This window comes from Diplotaxodon limnothrissa, linkage group LG8 (assembly GCF_057381915.1).
Source record: "Diplotaxodon limnothrissa isolate DT_005_m linkage group LG8, D_limnothrissa_male_GT1.1, whole genome shotgun sequence".
In the NCBI taxonomy this organism is placed as follows: Eukaryota; Metazoa; Chordata; class Actinopteri; order Cichliformes; family Cichlidae; genus Diplotaxodon; species Diplotaxodon limnothrissa.
The window spans coordinates 16,114,230-16,137,267 of NC_140603.1; the positions used below are offsets into that span (position 1 = coordinate 16,114,230).

At 37.7% G+C, this 23,038-nt stretch overlaps 1 protein-coding gene across 1 annotated transcript; it reads right to left on the bottom strand.

The window, feature by feature from the left end:
- Window positions 1-2,586: 2,586 nt before the first annotated feature.
- On the bottom strand, window positions 2,587-21,967 carry LOC146626608 (integrin alpha-M-like). The gene is made up of 30 exons (XM_085361382.1): window positions 21,931-21,967; window positions 16,334-16,436; window positions 16,051-16,154; window positions 15,538-15,608; window positions 14,975-15,089; window positions 13,369-13,496; window positions 13,096-13,241; window positions 12,641-12,791; window positions 11,348-11,498; window positions 11,051-11,124; window positions 10,792-10,912; window positions 10,514-10,653; window positions 10,241-10,387; window positions 9,936-10,148; window positions 9,708-9,841; window positions 8,221-8,363; window positions 7,961-8,112; window positions 7,714-7,839; window positions 6,313-6,386; window positions 4,546-4,687; window positions 4,368-4,466; window positions 4,195-4,274; window positions 4,024-4,110; window positions 3,868-3,937; window positions 3,678-3,773; window positions 3,488-3,568; window positions 3,254-3,364; window positions 2,992-3,105; window positions 2,802-2,912; window positions 2,587-2,616 (listed from the first exon to the last, which is right to left on the bottom strand). Exons 1-30 carry the CDS (start codon window positions 21,965-21,967, stop codon window positions 2,587-2,589), a joined length of 3,351 nt encoding a protein of 1,116 aa, XP_085217508.1.
- Window positions 21,968-23,038: the final 1,071 nt, after the last annotated feature.

Here is a 23,038-nt window from a genome sequence, read left to right on the forward strand (position 1 = left end):
CAGAACACAACAACCAAACAAACAACTCCACACCAAGAGGAGGCACTTCCAGGGGCCCACAAGCTCACCCTGCCGCTAGCAGCAGCTAGCTTTACTGCTTACGAGGCCGACAAGCCCACACTACTCACGTGAAGAAGCTACTCTCCCCACTGCTCCTACAACTATACACCATAGGTAGGACAATCACACACCTAACACTCAAAGCGGAGACACCAGAGAACGCCACTCTCCCACATCCCCAGCTTATATAACCTCAGAGAGGTGATTGCTGACTGGGCCCAGGCGGTAAATGAGGCCAATGAGCAGCAGCTGTGTCCTGGGGAGAGAGAGAGCAAGAGAGAGACAGAGGGTGGAGCAAGAGAGGAGGAGGCGGAGAAAAACACCACGCCCACACAAGGGCAGGTTCAGGAGGCCCAGCTAGGGCCGTAACAATCGATCAAACTTTTCTACAACACGTTATACCACTCCAGGTCGGGAGAGGCTATATAGCATGGACCGGTCGGATGACTACGCCGGATGGAAGCATGACCGGAAGCGTGGCAGGGACTTTCCCTTTGACCTTCATCCTGCTCCATGATCAACCCTTAAATGTTTCCTCAATATTGCTGTAATGTAACGATGAAGTTAGTTTTTTAAGATCAGACAGGGGTCCGGTCCCAAAACATTCCTTACTCACCGAATTAGCATCTGTGGCACAAATAAGCTTCAGGGACTGACTTGTTTTTTAGAACCGACCTTTTAGAGGCCTTTGACAATTGGATGTTGGCTTAATTTTTACCCAAAGAGAAATTTGACCCTCACAAACTAATATCAGAAAAACAAAAAAATTATACTGTTTAGGTGTGGTAATCACTTACATCAACTTTGATGGGTTTATTTCTCAGCCATTTATTCTGAAAAGAATAAATGCGGTTGTCCGTTTTTCGCATCTCCGACTGTAATAATATCGCTTAGAGAGTGGTTATTTGTTTGCTTTATGGGCGACGGGCGTCTGACTCCTTCTTGCTAATGAGAAAACCCGCTTCCCTGTTGTAAAAGCAGCTCTAAAAAAAGAAAACTCTTTCCCACGGGGGTGGGGGGGAATTGCTTTAATAAAGTTATTTGAGTTCTGAATATGTGTGCGGTGCTTCTTTTTCACTGAGGGTTATTTTACATGTACAAGGAGATGAGGCCTGTATGAAATTCTTTGCTAGGTTACAAGCATTAAGAAATACTAATATTAATTAGAGGGGTTGTTGACTCCTTCTTGATGTGTGCAAAAAAAGCCGTTTTCTTTTAGGGTTTCTGTGTTTTTCTGTCTATTGAGCTTTTTCTGCTACGAGAAAACCTGTTGTAAAAGTAGCTCAAAAGAAAAAAAACTCTTTGCTTTGGTCTGAGGAGTGGCTGCACAAAACCAAAATACCTCATCAGGGTGTTTTAATTGTTTAAGTAGGACCGAGTTCTGAATATGTGCGCAGTGCTTTTTTTCCACTAAGGGTTTTTTTTACACGTACAAGGAGTTGCGGCCTTTATGAAATTCTTTGCTAGGTTACAAGCAATAGAAAGTCCTTCTTTTCATTACCAGCACTGGTGTAGCTTGCCTCCACCAGGCGCTATATAAATGCAATCCATTACAGGTCAGATAATCTTAAAGTTTTTTATTTTATTGCGTCTGTAATAAGAAAGTAAAAATACATCTAAAGCCGCTATTGTAAAAAGAAATAGCTCTCAGTCTTTACCAAGAAAATGGTTATCAAGATCTTTGTCATAATATTGATGCTATTAGTGAAACATTTAAATAGAATTCAAACTATGAGTTCAACTCTTTTCTGTTAAAAACTAACTGCTGCGATCATTCTGTCTCCCTATAGAACATGATCTCCACTGACTCATCAGAAATCTGCTGTGTTACCCCCCCTGAACTTTCCATGCCCCTGGAATGACCCTCCTCTGATCAGAATTATCCCTCAACCATCCTCCCTCCACCGACCCCTCCCTCTCTGGACAAAACATCAATTTTTTTTCCCCGCTGGATCCGATTAGTCACACATCTGGAATCGATTAGACACTTCCGGAGTACTTCCGGTAAGGTCAAAAGGTCGAGGTCAATCAAACTCGCATTCTTGAGTGACACAAGCCATAGTGTTATTTTTTTGATATTCATAGATTTTATCAGGCTCATCTAACTTATATTTATAGTGATATTTACTAAGCCTCTGAATTACTTTTTAGAGTGTATGGAACTTGGCCTTCAATTTGAAGATGGTACTGGGGCTCACTCAAAATAGTTTAGTTATGTGGAAAACTTTGAGGTTGCACTAAAGCACCAAAGCTCTATCCAGATCACTCAAATGTGGCCTGCTTGGAGCAGACACCAGCAGACCGTTCCAGCTATAAAAATGCTTTCCCCCACTATAAGATTTTTTACCAAGAAGAACTGTTACAACAAAGGGATAATCAACCAAACACAAATTTCCTTACTTGTTTAATGTTTGTTTTAACTTTACAGTAAATGTACAACAACAAATATGAGCTTTGTTATTCTGTTTGGGATTCATTTCCATCAGTTCCCAGTTCCAGATCGGTCTCTGCATTTTCATTCATCATCTATGGATATTTCCTCTTGAAAAACCCAGCCTAGGAGTGCAAGGGGAAAAAATGAAAGTGCAGAGATCATTCATTAGACTTACATTCAAAATTAAAGCAAATAACTACATGAGTAAATATAAACTCTTGAACTTTGTTTAAAAAATTAGACATACTCTCTAAAAACCTTTCACAGCTGTGTGATGAGTTGAGAAAGTGTAAGAAGAGTCTTTCACCTTATACAGGCCAGCAGTGAGTAAAGCCAGAAAAGCCAACCCTCCCAGGGATCCTCCTATAATCTCTTTGGTGAAATTTGTCTGAGGATACACTTCTACCTCGACTATAATCTGAGAGATAAGGTAACAGAATGTGAATGATATTCAAGCTCTTGTGTAACTCAAACGAGAGAAAGTAATGCTAAATCACCTTGCGAACAGGAGGATTGTTGTTAGACACTGTTGAAAAGTAGATGTACTGGCTTTGGTCATAATCCACAGTGGCTGTACTGGTCAAGAGGAATTTGGCAGATTGAAGTCCAATCTTAGAAAAAATGAAATGAGTTAAGCCTAAATTAGGTATTATTTGATTTAACTGTAAAATGGTTATATCTGAAGATTTAATGAAGGTACTCATACATACTCAGGAAAAGTATTAATGAAACAATTTTAAAAAACTATTCTTTAATTACCTGCTCTATCCATCCTGAACTGAGATTGCCAGAGATTTCGTATGTCCTACTCTGCAGTCTTCCCATGAAGGTGTTGCACTTGAACACTCTGCACATGGCTACAGAGCAGTCCTGTGGGTGATTTAAAGAAGACTGAATGAAACAAATCTTGTATTCAGTACAATGTTGTGTTTTGAATCTGTACCATGGTTCAGTTTTAACAGGTAGGTAGCAAAAGTACAGACGGATACTTACCACCACTTTATCCTTTTGTATCTGTGGAACAAAATCTTTGACACTTGGTTCTTCATCATTTTCTGTCTGACAGTCTACAATCTGAAATACATTTAAAATAGCGTCAGGGTGATTGGTCCTGTTTTTACCTCATTCACCCATCACACAGCTAAATCTGACCCATTTTTAGATCTTCTCACACATATATTACCTGTAGGCTGCTCAATACCCAAATCTCTTTTTCACCAAGCTTCACTGGAACCTTGATCACCACAGTGAAATTAAACGCTCTGATATCATTTGTAACCTAAAACATGGGGAGTAAAGAAAAAGCAGTCAAACACTATTATGGTTAAGTCTAATTCACACAGTCATATTTATTATATTTTATTACATTTTACCTTGATTAATTGTTGGACTGGTATCTGCAAATTATCCATCCCAAAAGTGAAATTGCTGTAACTGAAGGAGCTAAACAGATACATGTTAAACATTAAATACATACTGTGTAAAACAAAATGTGTAATTCATCTTATAATGAACAGAACAACACATACTTTTCAAATGTCATGAAAATGCTGTATTTCACATCAATCCATTTATTTTTGTAGATTTCACTCGTTGTAGCGTTCTCCTGATTTCCACTGAAAGACAGAAGTGAAATGATTTGTACTGTGTCTGTGGGGTTATTGCTTAAATGAGAAGCACCTGTGCTAAATGAACAGTACCTGGTGGCATTAGCAGTGATAAAGATCTTCCTCTCTAGTTGAGTGTTTGTTTCGATACCATATGAGACAATGAAGAAAGCCTTGATTGAATTGAAGAAGAGAGATCAGAGTGATTGCTCATTTTGTTAAACTGTGTAGAAGTTAACAGACAAAATCATACCACAATAACAAACCTTAGTTTTGCTCTTGAAAATTGGCTTGTCAATAGTACAGTCTGTCCTTCCTCGGGATAAACCATCTTCACTGTCCAAAGAGTTGCACTCAATTCTTCCCTTTATTAGAAAATAAAATGACTGCCGGATGCACTGGGTGAGCAGCAAATCAATGATGAACTTGATCCTGACACATTACCTGCTGAATGGTGAACTTCCTGTAAGAGAGTCCAGCTGGGTACGTGAAAATAGCTCGACTGTTGTAGGAGTTTTCTCCTCTGTTCTCCACTGTGACTGTGACATTCAAAAGCTCATCGATGCCCACTTTAACCTCTGAGGATCTAACAAGAATAAAGGAAGAAGAAAACAAGACTGCACTGTGATGCTGAACTTGTAGGAGGCTAAATATAGTATAGCTTTGTGTTGAATTCTAACATATTAATAGTGGCTGTGTGGAAGCTCGCTATATCATTTTAATTTGCTGTCATTTCCTGGTGATCATAAAACACAAAAAATAACTGATGATGCATTATGAAAAAAGCTGTTACCATCCATTGATTTTCGGACACTTATCCAGGTTTGGATCATGGAGGCCTCTGTCTAGAAATGCCCTGGGTTCTTTCTCTCAGCCAGCTCCTTTAGCTCATCCAGTGGGAAATCAAAGCATTCCCAGGCCAATAAGAGATCTTGAGTAATCTAGTAATCAGAATGGATGTCTCTAGGTGTCCTAGTCAGATGCTGACCCACCTCAACTGTTTCCTGGTGATGGGTGGGAAATAGGTTTTTTTGCTACAACAGACCAGTACAGCATCCAGCATAGTTGGAGCATACCCTTCAGCATTAGTTGGTTAGTCCCCAGGAGAGGCATCTTCAACTACCTCATACAGGGACTTCATGGAAGCTGGGTACACTGACAATCAAGACATGTTTTCAAACCCAGTGGTGTAGGAAAGCAACCCTCTAGCTGGGAAAACAAAACCACGGTCATACAAGTATACCCAGCCTTGCTCGTTGCCTTTCACTGATTTCATGTTTCTTAATTACTGTCAATAAACCAACATCTCAATGATTTGAGCTATGTTTCTGTCTGTCATGGTTTGTGGGAGCATTGTGCTGGATGTTTCTGGATGGCTCTTCGGTTACGCCCTCTGGCAGGGCCACCAGCGTCGCATCTGAATTTCATCAACAGGCAGTCATAAGAGGACTACTTCAGGCAGCATGGTCTGCTGCTCCGTTCAGCCACTCTCAGTGGTCCTACCTGCCTGCCCTGCACACTGGATAACAGTCTTTGTAACTTCATCCCTCTAGATTCTCTCACAAACGTTTACCCTTCAAGCTCCGCGGTCTGGCTCGGACAGTAAACACGCAGCATCATTATCCTGCTTTGCTCTCTCTCCTCTGCTTCCCCACAGTTAAGTAATTGTTTCCTCTTCTGTTTCAGTTTTCCCACGGTCTCAATAATGCATTTTCTCCACACTCACCTCCATTTTTGCTCCTGTTTCCTCAGGCCTGAGTTTAACTTTCACTTTCAGAGTTTGCTATTGTTTTCTCACAAAAGAAATTAAATGTATATAGTTCAGTGCTAAATTTGTGCTGAGTCTGCTTCTGGGTCCAGTATTCATGACCCTGTCTAAGGTTTAGAGAACCTCAATGCCTTCTTGGGGATTGGTATAATTTTGAAATAAATATTCTCTGCCATTGTTGGGTTTGTTTCTTTAATTTTAATATGTGGTGGTGATCTCTCAATCACATACTACCACCATTGTGTGTGTGTGTGTGTGTGTGTGTGTGTTGTCATTGTTTGTCTCTTTTATTAGAATAAAATGATGGAGACTAAATACCAAACTGTCCCAAAATATCTATGTGCTTCAAACTTCATGATAAGTTTAAGTGTACATGTTATGAAACCTAACAAGTGACTAAAAACACAAGCAAAGCTAAACAAAGTTTTGTAATTCTGCCTCACCTGGTGAAGTTGAAATCCACTTTCAGGTTATCAACACATTTGTTGTCAGTTCCACAGTTGATCTCAAACCCTAACTGTGGAGGAGAGTGTGATGTCAAAAACATTTATATTACACATTATCCATCCATCCATCCATCTTCATCCGCTTTATCCGGGGCCGGGTCGCGGGGGCAGCAGCCTAAGCAAAGAGGCCCAGACCTCCCTCTCCCCAGCCACCTCCTCCAGCTTATCCGGGGGAATACCAAGGCGTTCCCAGGCCAGCCGAGAGATATAATCTCTCCAGCGTGTCCTGGGTCTGCCCCGGGGCCTCCTCCTCTATTACACATTATTCACAGAATAAATGTAAACGTTTTACAGATGAATCCAGCAAACAATTTGTGTGTTCTACCCAATGCCGGGTGTAAGATAAAGTAAAAAGTAGCCTTCTATTTTTCAGTAATGCAGTAATGTAATGTGTTACGGTACTGAATTAAGTAATTACACTTCAGTTACAATTATATTGTTACTAGTGTTGCAAAGTTTCCTTTAGTTATCTGCTGGTTGGTTGGATAAAAATGGAAAAAATATCTAATAAAATAGTGTTTTCTTGTGTGCACTTGGGCTAAAATTAGCCCATTCCAGGTTGTGTGCAGGAGGAGGGAAATAGTTGAGTGATCTACAGTAGAAATATGGACATTACTTTTATTTTTTATTGCACAAGAGGAGAAGACTGCAATGGTAAAACGCAAACTGCATCCAGGACAGAAACAGCAGCTGTTTGCACAGCTAACACTAATTGGATAATTGGAAGCATCTTTGCAGACAGCATGCTAGCAAAAAAACTAGCCAACAGAGGAACGTTAAAGCTGAGCATATGCAGACCCCAGCCCAGCTGCCAGAGCCCAGTCAGGTAAGAAAGGCAGTGATTAGAAGTCGAGCTTGAAGCCTCCATTTCTATTCATTAATGTTTCTGAAGGAGAATCACTGTTACAACCATTTCAAAATCTCTTGTGTTTATATGTAAACACTAAAGGAAAGATCATATGTGTTTTCTCATTGGGATAGGGATTGCATTGGCATGTCAGACTGTAGCCTAAGATTTATATTATTAACTTATAATTATGAGACAATGCATTTTGGGTCATTTCATGGAGTAACAAGAAAATAATGTAATGATCAGTGTAATAAACTCCTTTAGTAATTTTGTAGCATATTGGATTACTAACGATTAATTTCTAATACACAAAGTTTTTAGAGTAATGACCCCAAATATGTAGCTGTGCCTGCTGTTGGTACTGGGAATAAAGTTCCTAATAATATTCTAGTACTAATTTCAACTAGAAATCTCTCCAGAATGTATGGCCTCAGCGCAAGACTGCCCTCAGATATCTGATTAATAAAGTACCTATAAAGGTTACTTACAGGATGAATGGTTGCTGTTTGAGCCTGCTGGGCAAGGCTTGGTCTGAGATTTGTGTTTGAGGGCAAACCATCAAACTTGAATTTGAGCTCATTGGAAAGTGAATTGAGAGCATCTTCTGGGCAGGCCTGCAAGAAGAGATGAGTGCTGAGTTTAGATTCAGTGTTGGATGACTCTTAAAAACAAAATGGAAATTAAAATATATTGTTACACCAAGGTGAACTTTCTGATGTTGTTATTTGGTTTTACCTCAACAAGGAACTTCACAGTTGAGCATTTTTTTCTTATTAAGTCCACAGTAAGTGATCCTGACTGCTCTTGTTTCCCACCAACATATGCCCGGTTGCTTGGAGGTTTGCGAGTGGCATCCAGTGTTAAAGTGTAATTAATCCTTGCTTGAGCTGGAATAAATCAGTGTTTGATTTCAATGCTGCAATTTACATACATTTAGAAAACATTAAATTGCTGGGCAGTGGCTTTGTAGTTCAGAAAAACCAAGAATGATGAACCTGTGTTGACTGTAGACACTCTGCTCATGGTAAAGCAAATTTCAGCTGTGTTCTGCAATGGTTTTGAGCAGTCTACATTCTGAGTAGGGATTTGGTTTGGGCTGAATGACACCTCAGCTTCAACCATTACTATGGGTCTTGATCTAGAAAGTAGGAAAACACATGTGAACAAGATTTGACTTTTTGTTCTGACCTGAATTAGTAACAAGACTTCACTCTAATCTTTCCTCTGCCCTAACATTTCATATGAACAACTACAGCTCAAACATTTTGAGACATTTAACACCTAATAGTCCTGAAACCTTTTAAATGATAGATGATGATTTATGGAATAATGAATTATAAATCAGGAATGCTTTTTAATGGAATATCTATGTAGATGTACATCAACATAGACCTATTTCCCATCACCATCACTCTTGTGTGCCAGTGGTGTAACTTCACAGTATTAATGGGTGGAGTAAATGATACCTATTTGATAATGTCAGCAGTGCTGAAACACATGGTATTGTATGAAAACATTTTTTATATTGCATGCATTTCCATTTCTGTATGAACAAAGTTACCGTTTCACACATTTACTGCTTTTTTTAAATCAGCAGAGCATTTTTCATCATGTGGTAAAATAATTTGAAAAAAATGTCTAATCCCTTTGACTCCATAAACTTTTTGCCATGATCCTGTGTTTATGTATTTGGACATTTTGATTCTATCTTATTTAACATTCTACAGTTCAGTTTACGTTCCTGGTTTTGGCTCTTTTAGTGTTGTTTCTGCTTTGTGTAATATTTGTATTTTGTGGTCTTTGTTTTGTCGTCTAGCCTTTAGGTACCTCTTACCATGTTTGTTTATCTCTTGTCCCTGTGTTTTATGTTCCCTCCTGTTACCCTGGTCTGTTGTGTCCCCTTGTCAGGTTACTCCCAATCCTAATGTCAAGTTCATGCATCTTAGTTTGTTTCTCAGTGTTGTTACTTCCTCTTTTATTTTGACAGTCTCTTGTCCTGTATACTTCTCATGTGCTGGTAGTGTGTAAGTAGTTTCAGCTGTTCTTCCACCTGTTGCGCATCCTCTCATAATCGCACGTATTTAAGTCCTCAGTCTCCCTTTGATCTTTGTCATGTCATCTCCGTCTGCTGTGTCTGCTCTTTTCTTTTCTTTTGTTCCATGTTCACTCCTAGTCGTTAATTCCAAGTTTCTTAGTCCTAGCTTCCAGTTTATCTTTTGTTTGTTTCTAATGCTTCTAGACAACAGTTTTACCCTCAATCTGTATTTCTTGAAAAATCATAAATCCCTTATAATGAATGACTCAATCATTTATGATGAATTTATTGATATGTAACCTATATGCAGTTCTTATTATGGTGACCTTTCAAATTTACCTAAGATTTGACAGGTAGTGCATTTGTTAAGATTGCAAATTAACAACAATGGTGGAATTACCACAGATAACTATAATGCATGACTGGACTATCTGGACTGTGACTTACCTCAGTAAAACAACTCTACCCTTTGAACCCACCGCTAAGTCAGGCAGTTCATCACCACTCTGATCAAAAGACGACTGACTGATTGACAGGCCAAAGAACTTCAGTCCTGACTGGACCTCAGAGCCAGTTATTCTCTGTGTACATGAAAACATTTTAATTAATTAAGCTGCAGATTGTATATTGATAAATACGTTTAGTCATCTTTTTGAATTCCTCGATGTTGTGTACCTGTGAGTAAGTAGGACTGATTCTTCCTCCTCCTTCACTGTGGAATATGTAGATGCTGCCTTCACTATTATATTCCAAAGGTGCTCCAACTGCCAAATCCCTGAATCCATCTGAGTTTAGATCAGGCAGCACAGCAAGAGAAGAGCCGAACCTTCCTTTGACAGCTGCACGTCCTCTTAGTATTAACGGATCATCAAAATTACACTCCACAAACTAAAAGCAGGAGAGTGAATATTATATGATCATTAGGGAAGTTGACAAATAAACTAATTCATTTAATTGAAGTGGATAAAACTTTGATTTACCAAACCAGTTAGTCTGCAAACATAAACTCTTCCCTCTCTATCAGGCTCCATGTACATTGGGGCTGATATGAAGATTAGATCAGTGATATCATCGTCATTTATGTCCATGGTACACACCTCTGCCCCGAAATATTCACCAGTCTGATACTGTGTAAGAAACACATTATTGATGAAAATAGTCGCATAAAGCCAAATGACAACAATTTGTATTTAAGAAAGTATTTACTACCAGTTAATAATCCCAGTCAGTTTTGTCTTGCTGTAAGTACATACCTGTGATGCCAATGGCTCAATCTTTTGGTTTTCAAAGCTTTCTCTGTTAACAGCGACCACAGCTCCTCTGTGTTTATATCTTGGAGCACCAACAATTGTCAGGGAACCACTTTGGGTTTTAGCAGTTGCCATGGAGTAACCTAGAATTTAGGTAGGCAAAAAGAGAAGATAGATATAAAATCTGATATATGTATTTGTGTGAAAGAATTACAGCAGAGCTGTGTATATACATGATCACATGTGTATGAGTTAGATTGTTAAAGCTGTAATATTCTTACCAAGATAACTGTCAGGCTCCAAAGACACATCCTCATATGTTTTCAGCTTCTCCCCTCCAGTTGTGTATTGCACGTAGCCTCCCTTCCACTGGTTTGCACCAACAATAGACATCTGAATTCCCTACAGTGCAGACAGGAAATACATTTTATATACAATTTATTTTACCTTTAAAATCTGGACTCTTGTTTTTATAAAAAGTGTTTGAATCTCTCTTTCTATGACTAGACTGTCTGGTGAGTTTCAGGTAGTTTTAATTACCTCGGGCACAATAACTGCACTGAATCCCTCTTGAGACATTTCCATTTTCAGAGAGACTCCACCGGTTTGAGATCCTGTAAAAATATAAAATATAAAAAGGTTTATTGATAGACACAACACAACGCATTACACTAGTAATTTAGTGTAATGATATCTGTTTATTATAAAGGTGCCTCAATAGTTATTTTTCATTTCACTAATGCTTCGACCTTTAGCCTCAAGCAATGATACAATAATGCAATGTAACATTTACAGAAATTTTATCAAAGCTTGCTAAATGTTAAATATATAACTTACCTTCAATGGAAAAAATTTTGTCCTGCAAACTCTGCCGGATTATTTCAAGTGCGTTGAAGTTCTGCACTTGAAACACGTGATTGTCTGAGGGAGACGATGCAATGGTGCGTAGTTCTTTTTTTGCTTCAGGCTGAATAAATGCATTCCCCACCTAGGGTTGTTTAAAACATGTGTTTACATTTAATGCAAAATTATTTATCTGATTTTATTAAAACTTTAATGCAGTTTAATACAAAGATTAATACAGTCTGTTTAATACAGACATTAATACAATATCCATTATTAATTTAGCTTTTTTATTTATTGAAATTTGAGCATGGTACTGTAATTAGATACCACTCCTGCATATTCAATGATCAGCTGTAAATGCTGGGAGTGTAAATGCAGCTCCTCGTCCAGTTCAATTCAGTTTAATTTTATTTATACAGCGCCAAATCATAACAGCCATCGCCTCAAGGCGCTTTATATTGTAAGGAAGACCCTACAATAATACATACAGAGAAAAAACCAACACACATATGACCCCTGATGAGCAAGCACTTTGGGAAGGAAAAACTCCCTTTTAACAGGAAGAAACCTCCAGCAGAGCCAGGTTCAAAGAGGGACGGCTATCTGCCATGCAGATGCAGAGAGGTCTATTAACACATAGTGAGTGAGAAAGGTGACTGAAAAAGAAATAATCAATGCATCATGGGAATCCCCAGCAGCCTACATCTATTGCAGCATAACTAAGGGAGGATTCGGGGTCACCTGATTCAGCCCTAACTTTATGCTTTAGCAAAAAGGAAAGTTTTAAGCCTAATCTTGAAAGTAGAGATAGTGTCTGTCTCTCGAATCCAAACTGGAAGCTGATTCCACAGAAGAGGGGCCTGAAAACTGAAGGCTCTCCCTCCTATTCTACTTTTAAATAATATAGGAACAACAAGTAGGCCTGCAGTGCAAGAGCAAAGTTCTCCAATGGGGTGATATGGTACTATAAGGTCATTAAGATAAGATGGAGCCTGATTATTTAAGACCTTGTTTGTGAGGAGCAGGATTTTGAGTTTAATCCTGGCTATTGTTAACATTAACTATTATTAATGTTAATTTCTCCAATAGAGGAGAAATTAACATTAACAATAGTGTGAAAACAGTGTGATGGTATGGCCTGGGTTTCCATGGTTTCTGTGTAGGTGGCTCATTACTTTGCTCCATATACTGTAGGAACATGTGACTGTAGTCTAATAAATAACCAAAACACATTATTAGTATAAATTTCAACATTATGCAGGTTTAAATAATGGAGGTACTTACCCCAATCACAAATCGAACAATGTTTTGATTCCCTGCTAGCTGTGTTGCATTTTCCAGGTCATACCGGTCATTAGATTGTCCATCAGTAATTACTATCAAGACTTTCTTCACATCTGGTCTGGAACCTCTTTGTGGTGTGAAAACATTGTTTCTGTCAAATTAAAAATAAACAAATCTAATTTCAACATAAAACATGTTTTTACAGTGCACATTTTGATCATAGAGTAAATTGCATGAATGATTATTATTTTGCATGCATCCATTTGTTTTGTATAATCGCTCATGGACATTTTAGTATTTTGAAAATCTAGTTAATGCAAATTCTTCTTTTAAAACTCTTGCATCAGTCAATACAGTTTTTAGTGTGGTCAGTCTCAAAAAGAAAATCATCTGCACAGGAAGTCTGTCCAGATGATTTAACTGTAGAGCTTCAGTAATATCATTGCAACCCTTACACAACATGTCTGATGGCCTTAGCTGTGTAAGTTGATCCCTCCAACTGTGTGATTCCATCGATTTCAGTCTTTAGTGATCCAGATGAGGAAAATTTCTTGAAATAAAAATGAACCCGAGGTAAGGAGGAAAACTGGGAAACAGAAAACTGAAGAAAGGGAGAAACAATATAAAAAAAATATAAAATAGCCTTTTTTTATGGAGATAAATGAAAAGCAGGTGAAACTATTTGTGTCTGTAATACGATATAACTGACAGGTAGTACAGTGTCTTACCTGTGCATCAACTGACAGAAATGCCTGGATTAGATCTTCCACAAACTTCATCATTGTTTGAAAATCAGGGACAGATACGCTGCCTGAACCATCCAACAGAAAAGCAATGTCTACTTGTGTCGGGCACACTATCAAAGAGATGAATTGAAATTGATTATTTTAGGTGAATTTTAACATTTTAGCAAATCTACTATGAATACCCACATATTTAGACAATTAGTCATTTAAAAGAAGAAAGAAAAGAAGAAATTAAGATTAAGAGATTAAATTAGTTTAAACAAGTCTTAAAACTGCTTACAGAAGCCTAAATTTGTTATTAAACTAATTTAGTTATTTGTAGCCTTGATTTTTGCATTCAGTTCTAATTACTTTAATTTTCTTCCTGTATTACAGTCATAGAAACAATGGTTTGTGTAGGGAAGAGGAAAATGGTGGAGATTTGGACAATACTTTTATTTTTATTTTTTTTATTTTTTTTATTTTTTTGACCATGAAGGGACACGAGCATGATGGTAACATGGAAACCCCATCCAGGACATAAACAGCTGCATTAAACTGCTAACACAACATCAGATGTTTGCAAACATCTGTACAGACAGCATGCTAACACAACGCTTTGAATCAACCCAGAATGATGTTAAAGCTGAGTGTATAGAGCATGTGTTCAAACTTACAACACTAAAAGAAAGACCCTCTGTACTGTATGTTCTTGTTACGGTTGGAATTTGTGTTACTGTGAGCGACAATAGCCTCATGTTTACGTTGTTCTTATGTAACAGGAATACACCATAATGTAACACACAGCAACACAAATTATTTTCTCCAGGAAAACCATAATACATTACTTATTTGCATACAGAGCTTTAAAGAAGTCGTAAGTAGCTTTAGAGGGAAGTAAACTTCTCTGTCTCCTTTTATTTTTTTCCCCCAAAGATCTTGTGTGTATGTACTAGTCTTCTTGCATTTTGTCATGCATTGCATAACCCAAACAACCAGGCTTAGTTTCATTTTTGTAATGAATTTGAAATCAAAGGGTGTTTTTGTATTTGTTTTTCAAATAACACTTTCATTTTACATGCAGATATGGTTATTTCATTTTGAATAATTGAAGAGACCATCTCAAAAAAAATCTGATCATTAGAATTAAATACATTTTATGCTGTAGATTTAATCTTGGCTAGCTCAAATTTTACCAGCATTTGTTTCAGTGTTGATGGATTCAGGACAAATTAGTCCAGAAAAGCTCTTTGGATAAAACTACAATACAATTAATCCAAACAGACAATCTGAAGTAAGGCTTAGAGGGGAAAACTGTAAACAAACAAAAAAATAATCAACAAATCATACAACTTATACTTATATTCATCTATGAGTAATCACATCTCACACAAACATAATTTTCTATTTACTGTTTCTGATTAACCCTTAATTGCTGGAATATATAAGAGAAGTCTTGAGACAGTTTCAGTTGATTTGAGATTATACAAGGACAAATATAAATGATTGTAAGACTATGTTCAAGTAAAAATGCAAGAGATTTTTATTAAGGAGGCACCGGGACTCTAATTATTAAGGGCACATTTTCACAAACTCCATTTATTGTTACCGTCTGGAGAAGAAGGTACAGGTGGTCCAAATGTATTAGATCGATCCATGTGAAAACACACACCGTTGTACATGGTGATACTTTTGCAGTCCCTTGGAATTGTTGGACCACACACCTGAGAGGAGACAAAGTCAAGTTCCCATAAAGTCCCATAAACATCGGTTCAATCCTTATAAAATCAACCAAAACTGAAAAAAAAAAATCTCGCACGATCCAGCAGAATATGTAGATTTTAAAAAATAACTTCAGTCTATTTAAAGCCATTCAAATGTGTCCCATAATGCTATTAAAAAAAATCCATGTTAGAGGCCACCAAAGTATCTGGGGTGTGTAAAGACTTTTAGCGCATACATGTTTTTAAATAACAATTTTGCATTGACTTCTACTTCATTGAATATGCTGAAGTTATTGTAAACCCTGATTCTGTGAAGGACAGGTGGGAGGCACACTGGTTTTTATGGGATGACCTTCATGCAACAATAACAAGACATTTAAGGATAGAGGATGTTGATCCTCAGTGCTTTTAACAAAGTTCTCATAGTGTCTGCAGTTCAGTAACTCACCACAGTGTTTTGGTTCGTGGGATCACTTTTCATTGTCAGACCAAGAGACATGTTGACTGCAAAATCTGGTGCTGTATTGAAAGCATTCAATATTTTTTTAAAAAATACTAATAAAAGGCAATTGAAAGGAAAAAAACAAGACTTAAATCGATGACTGCAAAGAACCATGACTGAAACACTTCCCCATTTGATATGACAAGTGTTAGACATCGAAACTTCTCTCCACTGTGAACCAGGATGTATAACAGGCAGCTTTAATATCAATGCAAATAGGATTCAGTTTCACTATTGCTTCATTTTAAAGTTTTAAATAATTACAAAAGAAACATTGTAACAATAACATTATTAATAACATTGACTTCTTTGCTTATTTTACTTCATCAAGTTTCAGTGTTACTAAGATATTTACTTATTGTGATTTGAGTTAAACAAGTTTCTGTGCTAGCGTCTGTGGGGAATTTCTTTGATGTCAACATGGTTTCTGTCAGAGTTTCATCACATTTGGTTACCTACCATCAATTTGGATATTTTGGCAGTTTGGGGAAGATGTGGTGCAGCTATATACTTTTCCTCTTCCATTTTGTGAATACTGTTCAAGGGGAGCACTGACGAGCAAACTGAGGAAATAAATTCAGACAATGATGAAGTCTAGAGTGCAAACTGTGGTTAAATAAACCCCATATGTTTCCTGTTAAGAAGTATTATATCCTTGTTTGTTTATTACTGTGGGCCTTAACAGAAATGATTGTTAAACCTGCAGTTATAGATCGACATAACAATGTATGATGTGACTTACTTTGATTGTCTTTGAACCACCTGGTACCCAAAACCAGCAGCAGAGTTATTCAGGGCCTTCCATGCCACGGGATCAATAGTGAAACAAAGTGCAGCATTTAACACTGAGAATAAAGAAGAAGGAAGAACATCTGTAGTTTTATTTAAAGCCACTGTAAAGGATGATAACCTGGTTATATTATCTCTAATTCTAATCACATATGAGGAACTCCATACAGTGTATGTGTTAGTTTGATTCCACCTCTTGAATCCAGTCACAGCTTTCCACAGTTACCACTAGAGAGCATCAAAGTCAGATACTAGATTTGAACATACTGGCAGGTAATCATTCACTTGAAAAACATACTTAAGATTTTACTATGGAATTAGTTTTGTGTCTTTGATTCTTATATCTTACTCCATCTGTCAAAAGCAAAATACTGACACTTAAAACTTTCAAGAAAAGATGCTGTTGCTATGCTACAGTATGAAAAACTATTAATATACTGTACACATTTGCTTATTTTGCAGTACTAAAAATTGAATTGTGTAGAAAATTTTACTGGTGTGCATATTCCTCTTTCCTCTTAAACTGTCTGTCAGATTCATCAATACATGCCACACCCATTCTATGATCCATGCTATGATTACTGTCCAGTAAAAATCGTGTATTGTTGCGATCCTACAGCTGTCCGGTTGTTTATTTTTGCCACACAAATAAAGCCTTCCTTTTATGGACATGCTAAGAGTAGTCAAAACGTCACATAGTGCTAACACTTTTTTGTTTCCTGCTTCATGTCACAGCATTCAACAATGACAGTGTCATGATTTCAAAGTTTTGCGAAACCTATTTTGAAATACATTTTGTAACAGTGGTACGCCCTCAAGTTCTGCTTTTCCTTATTGTCACATGTTTTGATATTTTCAACATCAGTTAAAGAAAAAATGTACTTCTCCACTTGTTTGCTTTTTTTCATATGTGCATTTATATATTTCAGGTGTATTTTTATCTGAATATATACTAGTGTTCAATTAAAAAATAAAATAAAATAAAACAAGCATTAAAAAATAAAAATAAAGAATTTAAAAAATAACCACCTGTAGCAAAGGTGAGTGCAGGGTCATAAATACGTTGGATGGATGAAGTATGACGTCACAGTGGTGTAAAATGTCCTGTTTTTTGTAGCCCTGCACAAGGTAGTAAGGCAGATATGATAAATTTATTATCTATGTATCTTAAATCCAGTTTTACCATTTTCTAATGGTTTATAATCAAGCGTTTAGTTTGTTTCAGTAAAACTATTTATGAAAGACTTTTTCAATCAGTGAATTTCAACAACAAAAAAATTATGCTATTTACAGCTAGAAGCTAACTGAGCTAATCACACATTTAATTTGTGTTAGCAGAGGCTAAAATGTAAATACAGTAATGACCATCACTAAAGTATTTCTGGATATTATTTCACTAAATGATTTATAGTCCATGTTAGTTTTGGATACTACAGTTTTTCTTATTAAGAATGTTGCTGTGTTGTATGTATTTCCTTTCTAACCTTCCTTTCATATCAAACATCCTTGAAAGAGTAGTTGTCAAACAGCTAACAGATCATCTGCAGAGGAATGGCTTATTTGAAGAGTTTCAGTCAGGTTTCAGAGCTCATCACAGCACAGAAACAGCTTTAGTGAAGGTTACAGATGATCTTCTTATAGCCTCTGACAGTGGACTCATCTCTCAAAACTAGTTCATGCATTTATTACTTCTAGGCTGGACTACTGTAATTCATTATTATCAGGAAGTCCCTAAAAAGCCTTCAGTTAATCCAAAATGCTGCAGCAAGAGTCCTGACAGGGACTAGAAAGAGAGAGCATATTTCTCCTGTTTTGGCTTCCCTTCATTGGCTTCCTGTTAAATCCAAAATTGGATTCAAAATCCTGCTCCTCACATACAAGGTCTTAAATAATCAGGCCCCATCTTATCTTAATGACCTTGTAGTACCATATCACCCTATTAGAGCACTTCGCTCTCGCTCTGCAGGCCTACTTGTTGTTCCTAGAGTATTTAAAAATAGAATGGGAGGGAGAGCCTTCAGTTTTCAGGCCCCTCTTCTGTGGAACCAGCTTCCAGTTTGGATTCAGGAGACAGACACTATCTCTACTTTTAAGATTAGGCTTAAAAGTTTCCTCTTTGTTAAAGCATATTAGGGCTGGACCAGGTGACCCTGTATCCTCCCTTAGTTATGCTGCGATAGACGTAGGCTGCTGGGGATTCCCATGATGCACTCAGTTTTTCCTTTCCAGTCACCTTTCTCACTCACTATGTGTTAATAGACCTCTCTGCATCTGCACGGCACATAGCCGTCCCATATTTGCACACATTTATTATTACTAGAGATGGACCGATCCGATATTACGTATCGGTATCGGTCTGATACTGACCTAAATTACTGGATCGGATATCGGAGAGAAATACAAAATGTAATCCGATCCGAAGTATCACAAAATCACCTCACAAAACGCGCTACTTGGCGTAACCCAGCTCGGCGCATTGGAGCGGTATGTGTCACGTGATAGAGCAGCTGAAGTCTGCCAGACCTGTCCATTTCATCTTGGCGAAAACTATCCCAGAGAAGTAAAGCAAGTGTGTAAGTTCATCCCTGAATGTTTTCCTAGTATTTCCACGTTAAGCTTAACAACTGATATATTGAGCCACAGCTGGACTGGCCATCTGAGTTCCATATTGAGCTGAAAAGGAAGCGATTTGTCCCATGCATCAGCTAGAATTAAAAAATAGACACAAAGCTGGAGTTATTCTGTCTTTGCTGCGCAGTTGCATCTACTTCTCTCATTCACTCCCCCGCCCTCTCCTGTTATTATTTTATTATTTCAAACGTGAAACTGATTAATGATCAGCTGATCGGCTTTTCTGCCGAAAGTCCCGTCTTTCTTGTTTGTTTATCGCTCACTTTGCCCCAGAAAGAGGAAACCAGCGGCTAAACAACAGCAGCACGTTTAAGTGTGATCAGCTGTTCTTAAGAGTTTATTTAATAATACTTTCTAGTATCAGCTGGTGTTTGCTGGAGCCACAGCTGTAAAAGCTGCTGGTCATTATGTCGGTTTGGTTATCTGGTGAGAGGGAAACATGAAGATGAAACCAGGAGATGTCCTTACTGAATCATCAGTGCTGAACAGGTGATGTAGAAACAGGTTCACCTTTTAGGTGATATAAATGAGTTAAAGGGAAGTTAAGAACTGTTTCTGAGAGACAAATAACACCAGGATCCTTTTCTACATAGCTGACGGCTGGTAACTGTGCAGGGGCGGGTCTAGCAAAGTTTTGTCAGGGGCCAGGTTGGTCATTAACAGGGAGAGGGGGGCACAAAGAAATATTTTTGTTTGTGTTTTGTCATTTAAAAACTTTGAATAAATAATTGTCTGAATCTTACAACAAAAGTGGTCATCTGATTAAATGTATAGAAATCCATTACTGTATATAGTAACTAATAAGTCTAATACAGGGAGTGCAGAATTATTAGGCAAATGAGTATTTTGTCCACATCATCCTCTTCATGCATGTTGTCCTACTCCAAACTGTATAGGCTCAAAAGCCTACTACCAGTTAAGCATATTAGGTGATGTGCATCTCTGTAATGAGAAGGGGTGTGGTCTAATGACATCAACACCCTATATCAGGTGTGCATAATTACTAGGCAACTTCCTTTCCTTTGGCAAAATGGGTCAAAAGAAGGACTTGACAGGCTCAGAAAAGTCAAAAATAGTGAGATATCTTGCAGAGGGATGCAGCAGTCTCAAAATTGCAAAGCTTCTGAAGCATGATCATCGAACAATCAAGCGTTTCATTCAAAATAGTCAACAGGGTCGCAAGAATCGTGTGGAAAAACCAAGGCGCAAAATAACTGCCCATGAACTGAGAAAAGTCAAGCGTGCAGCTGCCAAGATGCCACTTGCCACCAGTTTGGCCATATTTCAGAGCTGCAACATCACTGGAGTGCCCAAAAGCACAAGGTGTGCAATACTCAGAGACATGGCCAAGGTAAGAAAGGCTGAAAGACGACCACCACTGAACAAGACACACAAGCTGAAACGTCAAGACTGGGCCAAGAAATATCTCAAGACTGATTTTTCTAAGGTTTTATGGACTGATGAAATGAGAGTGAGTCTTGATGGGCCAGATGGATGGGCCCGTGGCTGGATTGGTAAAGGGCAGAGAGCTCCAGTCCGACTCAGACGCCAGCAAGGTGGAGGTGGAGTACTGGTTTGGGCTGGTATCATCAAAGATGAGCTTGTGGGGCCTTTTTGGGTTGAGGATGGAGTCAAGCTCAACTCCCAGTCCTACTGCCAGTTTCTGGAAGACACCTTCTTCAAGCAGTGGTACAGGAAGAAGTCTGCATCCTTCAAGAAAAACTTGATTTTCATGCAGGACAATGCTCCATCACACGCATCCAAGTACTCCACAGCGTGGCTGGCAAGAAAGGGTATAAAAGAAGAAAAACTAATGACATGGCCTCCTTGTTCACCTGATCTGAACCCCATTGAGAAACTGTGGTCCATCAAATGTGAGATTTACAAGGAGGGAAAACAGTACACCTCTCTGAACAGTGTCTGGGAGGCTGTGGTTGCTGCTGCATGCAATGTTGATGGTGAACAGATCAAAACACTGACAGATCCATGGATGGCAGGCTTTTGAGTGTCCTTGCAAAGAAAGGTCGCTATATTGGTCGCTGATTTGTTTTTGTTTTGTTTTTGAATGTCAGAAATGTATATTTGTGAATGTGGAGATGTTATATTGGTGTCACTGGTAAAAATAAATAATTGAAATGGGTATATATTTGTTTTTTGTTAAGTTGCCTAATAATTATGCACAGTAATAGTCACCTGCACACACAGATATCCCCCTAAAATAGCTAAAACTAAAAACAAACTAAAAACTACTTCCAAAAACATTCAGCTTTGATATTAATGAGTTTTTTGGGTTCATTGAGAACATGGTTGTTGTTCAATAATAAAATTATTCCTCAGAAATACAACTTGCCTAATCATTCTGCACTCCCTGTATACACTCTAGTAAGGTGCAGTCTGCAATTCTGTTGAAGAAAGATCTTGAATCTATTTAATTATTGTAGAAAAAATAATTGATTTCTGTGCATTTGTTTTACACTTGCATTAAATTAAAGTTTACATCAATTAAGAGCGGGGGATGGTTCCCTAATATTTTTGTTGGCAACCCTATTAGTTAGGTGGGTAAGTACTCTTTAAAATACCAGAATAGGGAGGATGGTGTAGGTTTAAAGTTATTAGATTGATCAGTGTTGCTGAACTTCAAAATGTTTTGGGTGGAGTGTATTTTTTGCATACAGGTATAACAGAATAGCTTCAGTCTCTTGTTTTTTAAAACTTGAGTGTGAACTTATACAAAATGCAGCAAGATATTTATAAAAAACAGTTTTATTGATTACAAAATACGCTATATTGGATTCACATCGGGATCGGCAGATATCCAAATTTATGATATTGGAATCGGTATCGGACATTAAAAAGTGGTATCGTGCCATCTCTAATTATTACAGAGTGAAAAATCCGAAGGCACAAAATTTGTCTTACCTGATGAGAACAGTGTAGCATGAATTATCCAGTCCATTGTGTTAGTCCCATGAAAAATAATTCAAGCATTTGTTTGGTTTTTTGGGGGGGTTTTTATGAGTTGAGTGTTCTGCTGAAAGTATCACAACAGTTGTTGAAACCAAAATGCAGAAATCATAGGGTGTGATAACAAAGGTAAGGCAACCATTTAAAGCAATTCTTTGGCAGGAGGAGTCACAATGATGACAGCACTGTCAGTAGTAAGATAAGATAAGATAAGATAGATAAGATAAGAAGAACTTTATTTATCCCGAGGGAAATTCTTTTGTCATACACATGTTCAATGCAGCAAGAGAGACAGAGGAACAGAGTAATAAGATATACAATATGCACAATAGAATACAAGTATACAATAATATATAGTAGAATAGTGCAAAATATAATACTTTGCACTATTCTACTATATAGTAGACATTTATATATAATATAAATGTCTACTATATATAATGTAGTAGACAAAGGTGGCAAAAGTACCAACGTTCCTTGCTTAAATAGAAGTACAGATACTAGTGTTAAAAATAGTCCAGACTTAAATAAAAGTGGAAAAAGTACTGGCTCTGAAGTGCACTCAAAGTAAAAAAGTAAAAGTAGCTCCTTGAAGAACATTTCTACCACCTCTTTTTATTGAAATATTGCTAACCGAACCTTCTACTGCATTAATGTGATAGAACATAAATTTTATTTAAGTCTAAACTTTAATTCTAATAAAGGAATTATATTTCACAATAATTTCAGTTGAGAGGGTCAGTAGATTTTCTCAGTGTCCCAGCTGTGATCAGGCTGTGACCTGAATTCAACAAGACGTCAGCAGATGTTTTACGAGTTGTCCTGGTTGATTTTCATCCTCTACACTAACACCGTTCATGCTGTCTTTATATTCTACACTATCGGCCCGAGTCTTGCTTTAATCATGTGTTGTGCATCTTGTAGCATGGGGTAACGAGAAGCGATTAACACCTCACGACCAGCTCCCGATCATCAACCGTATGGTCGCAAGAAAATCAAGCCTGTTTGAAGTCCTGTTGCCCCTCATGAGGGTATCAATGCAACCTCTCAGACTGCGCACGCA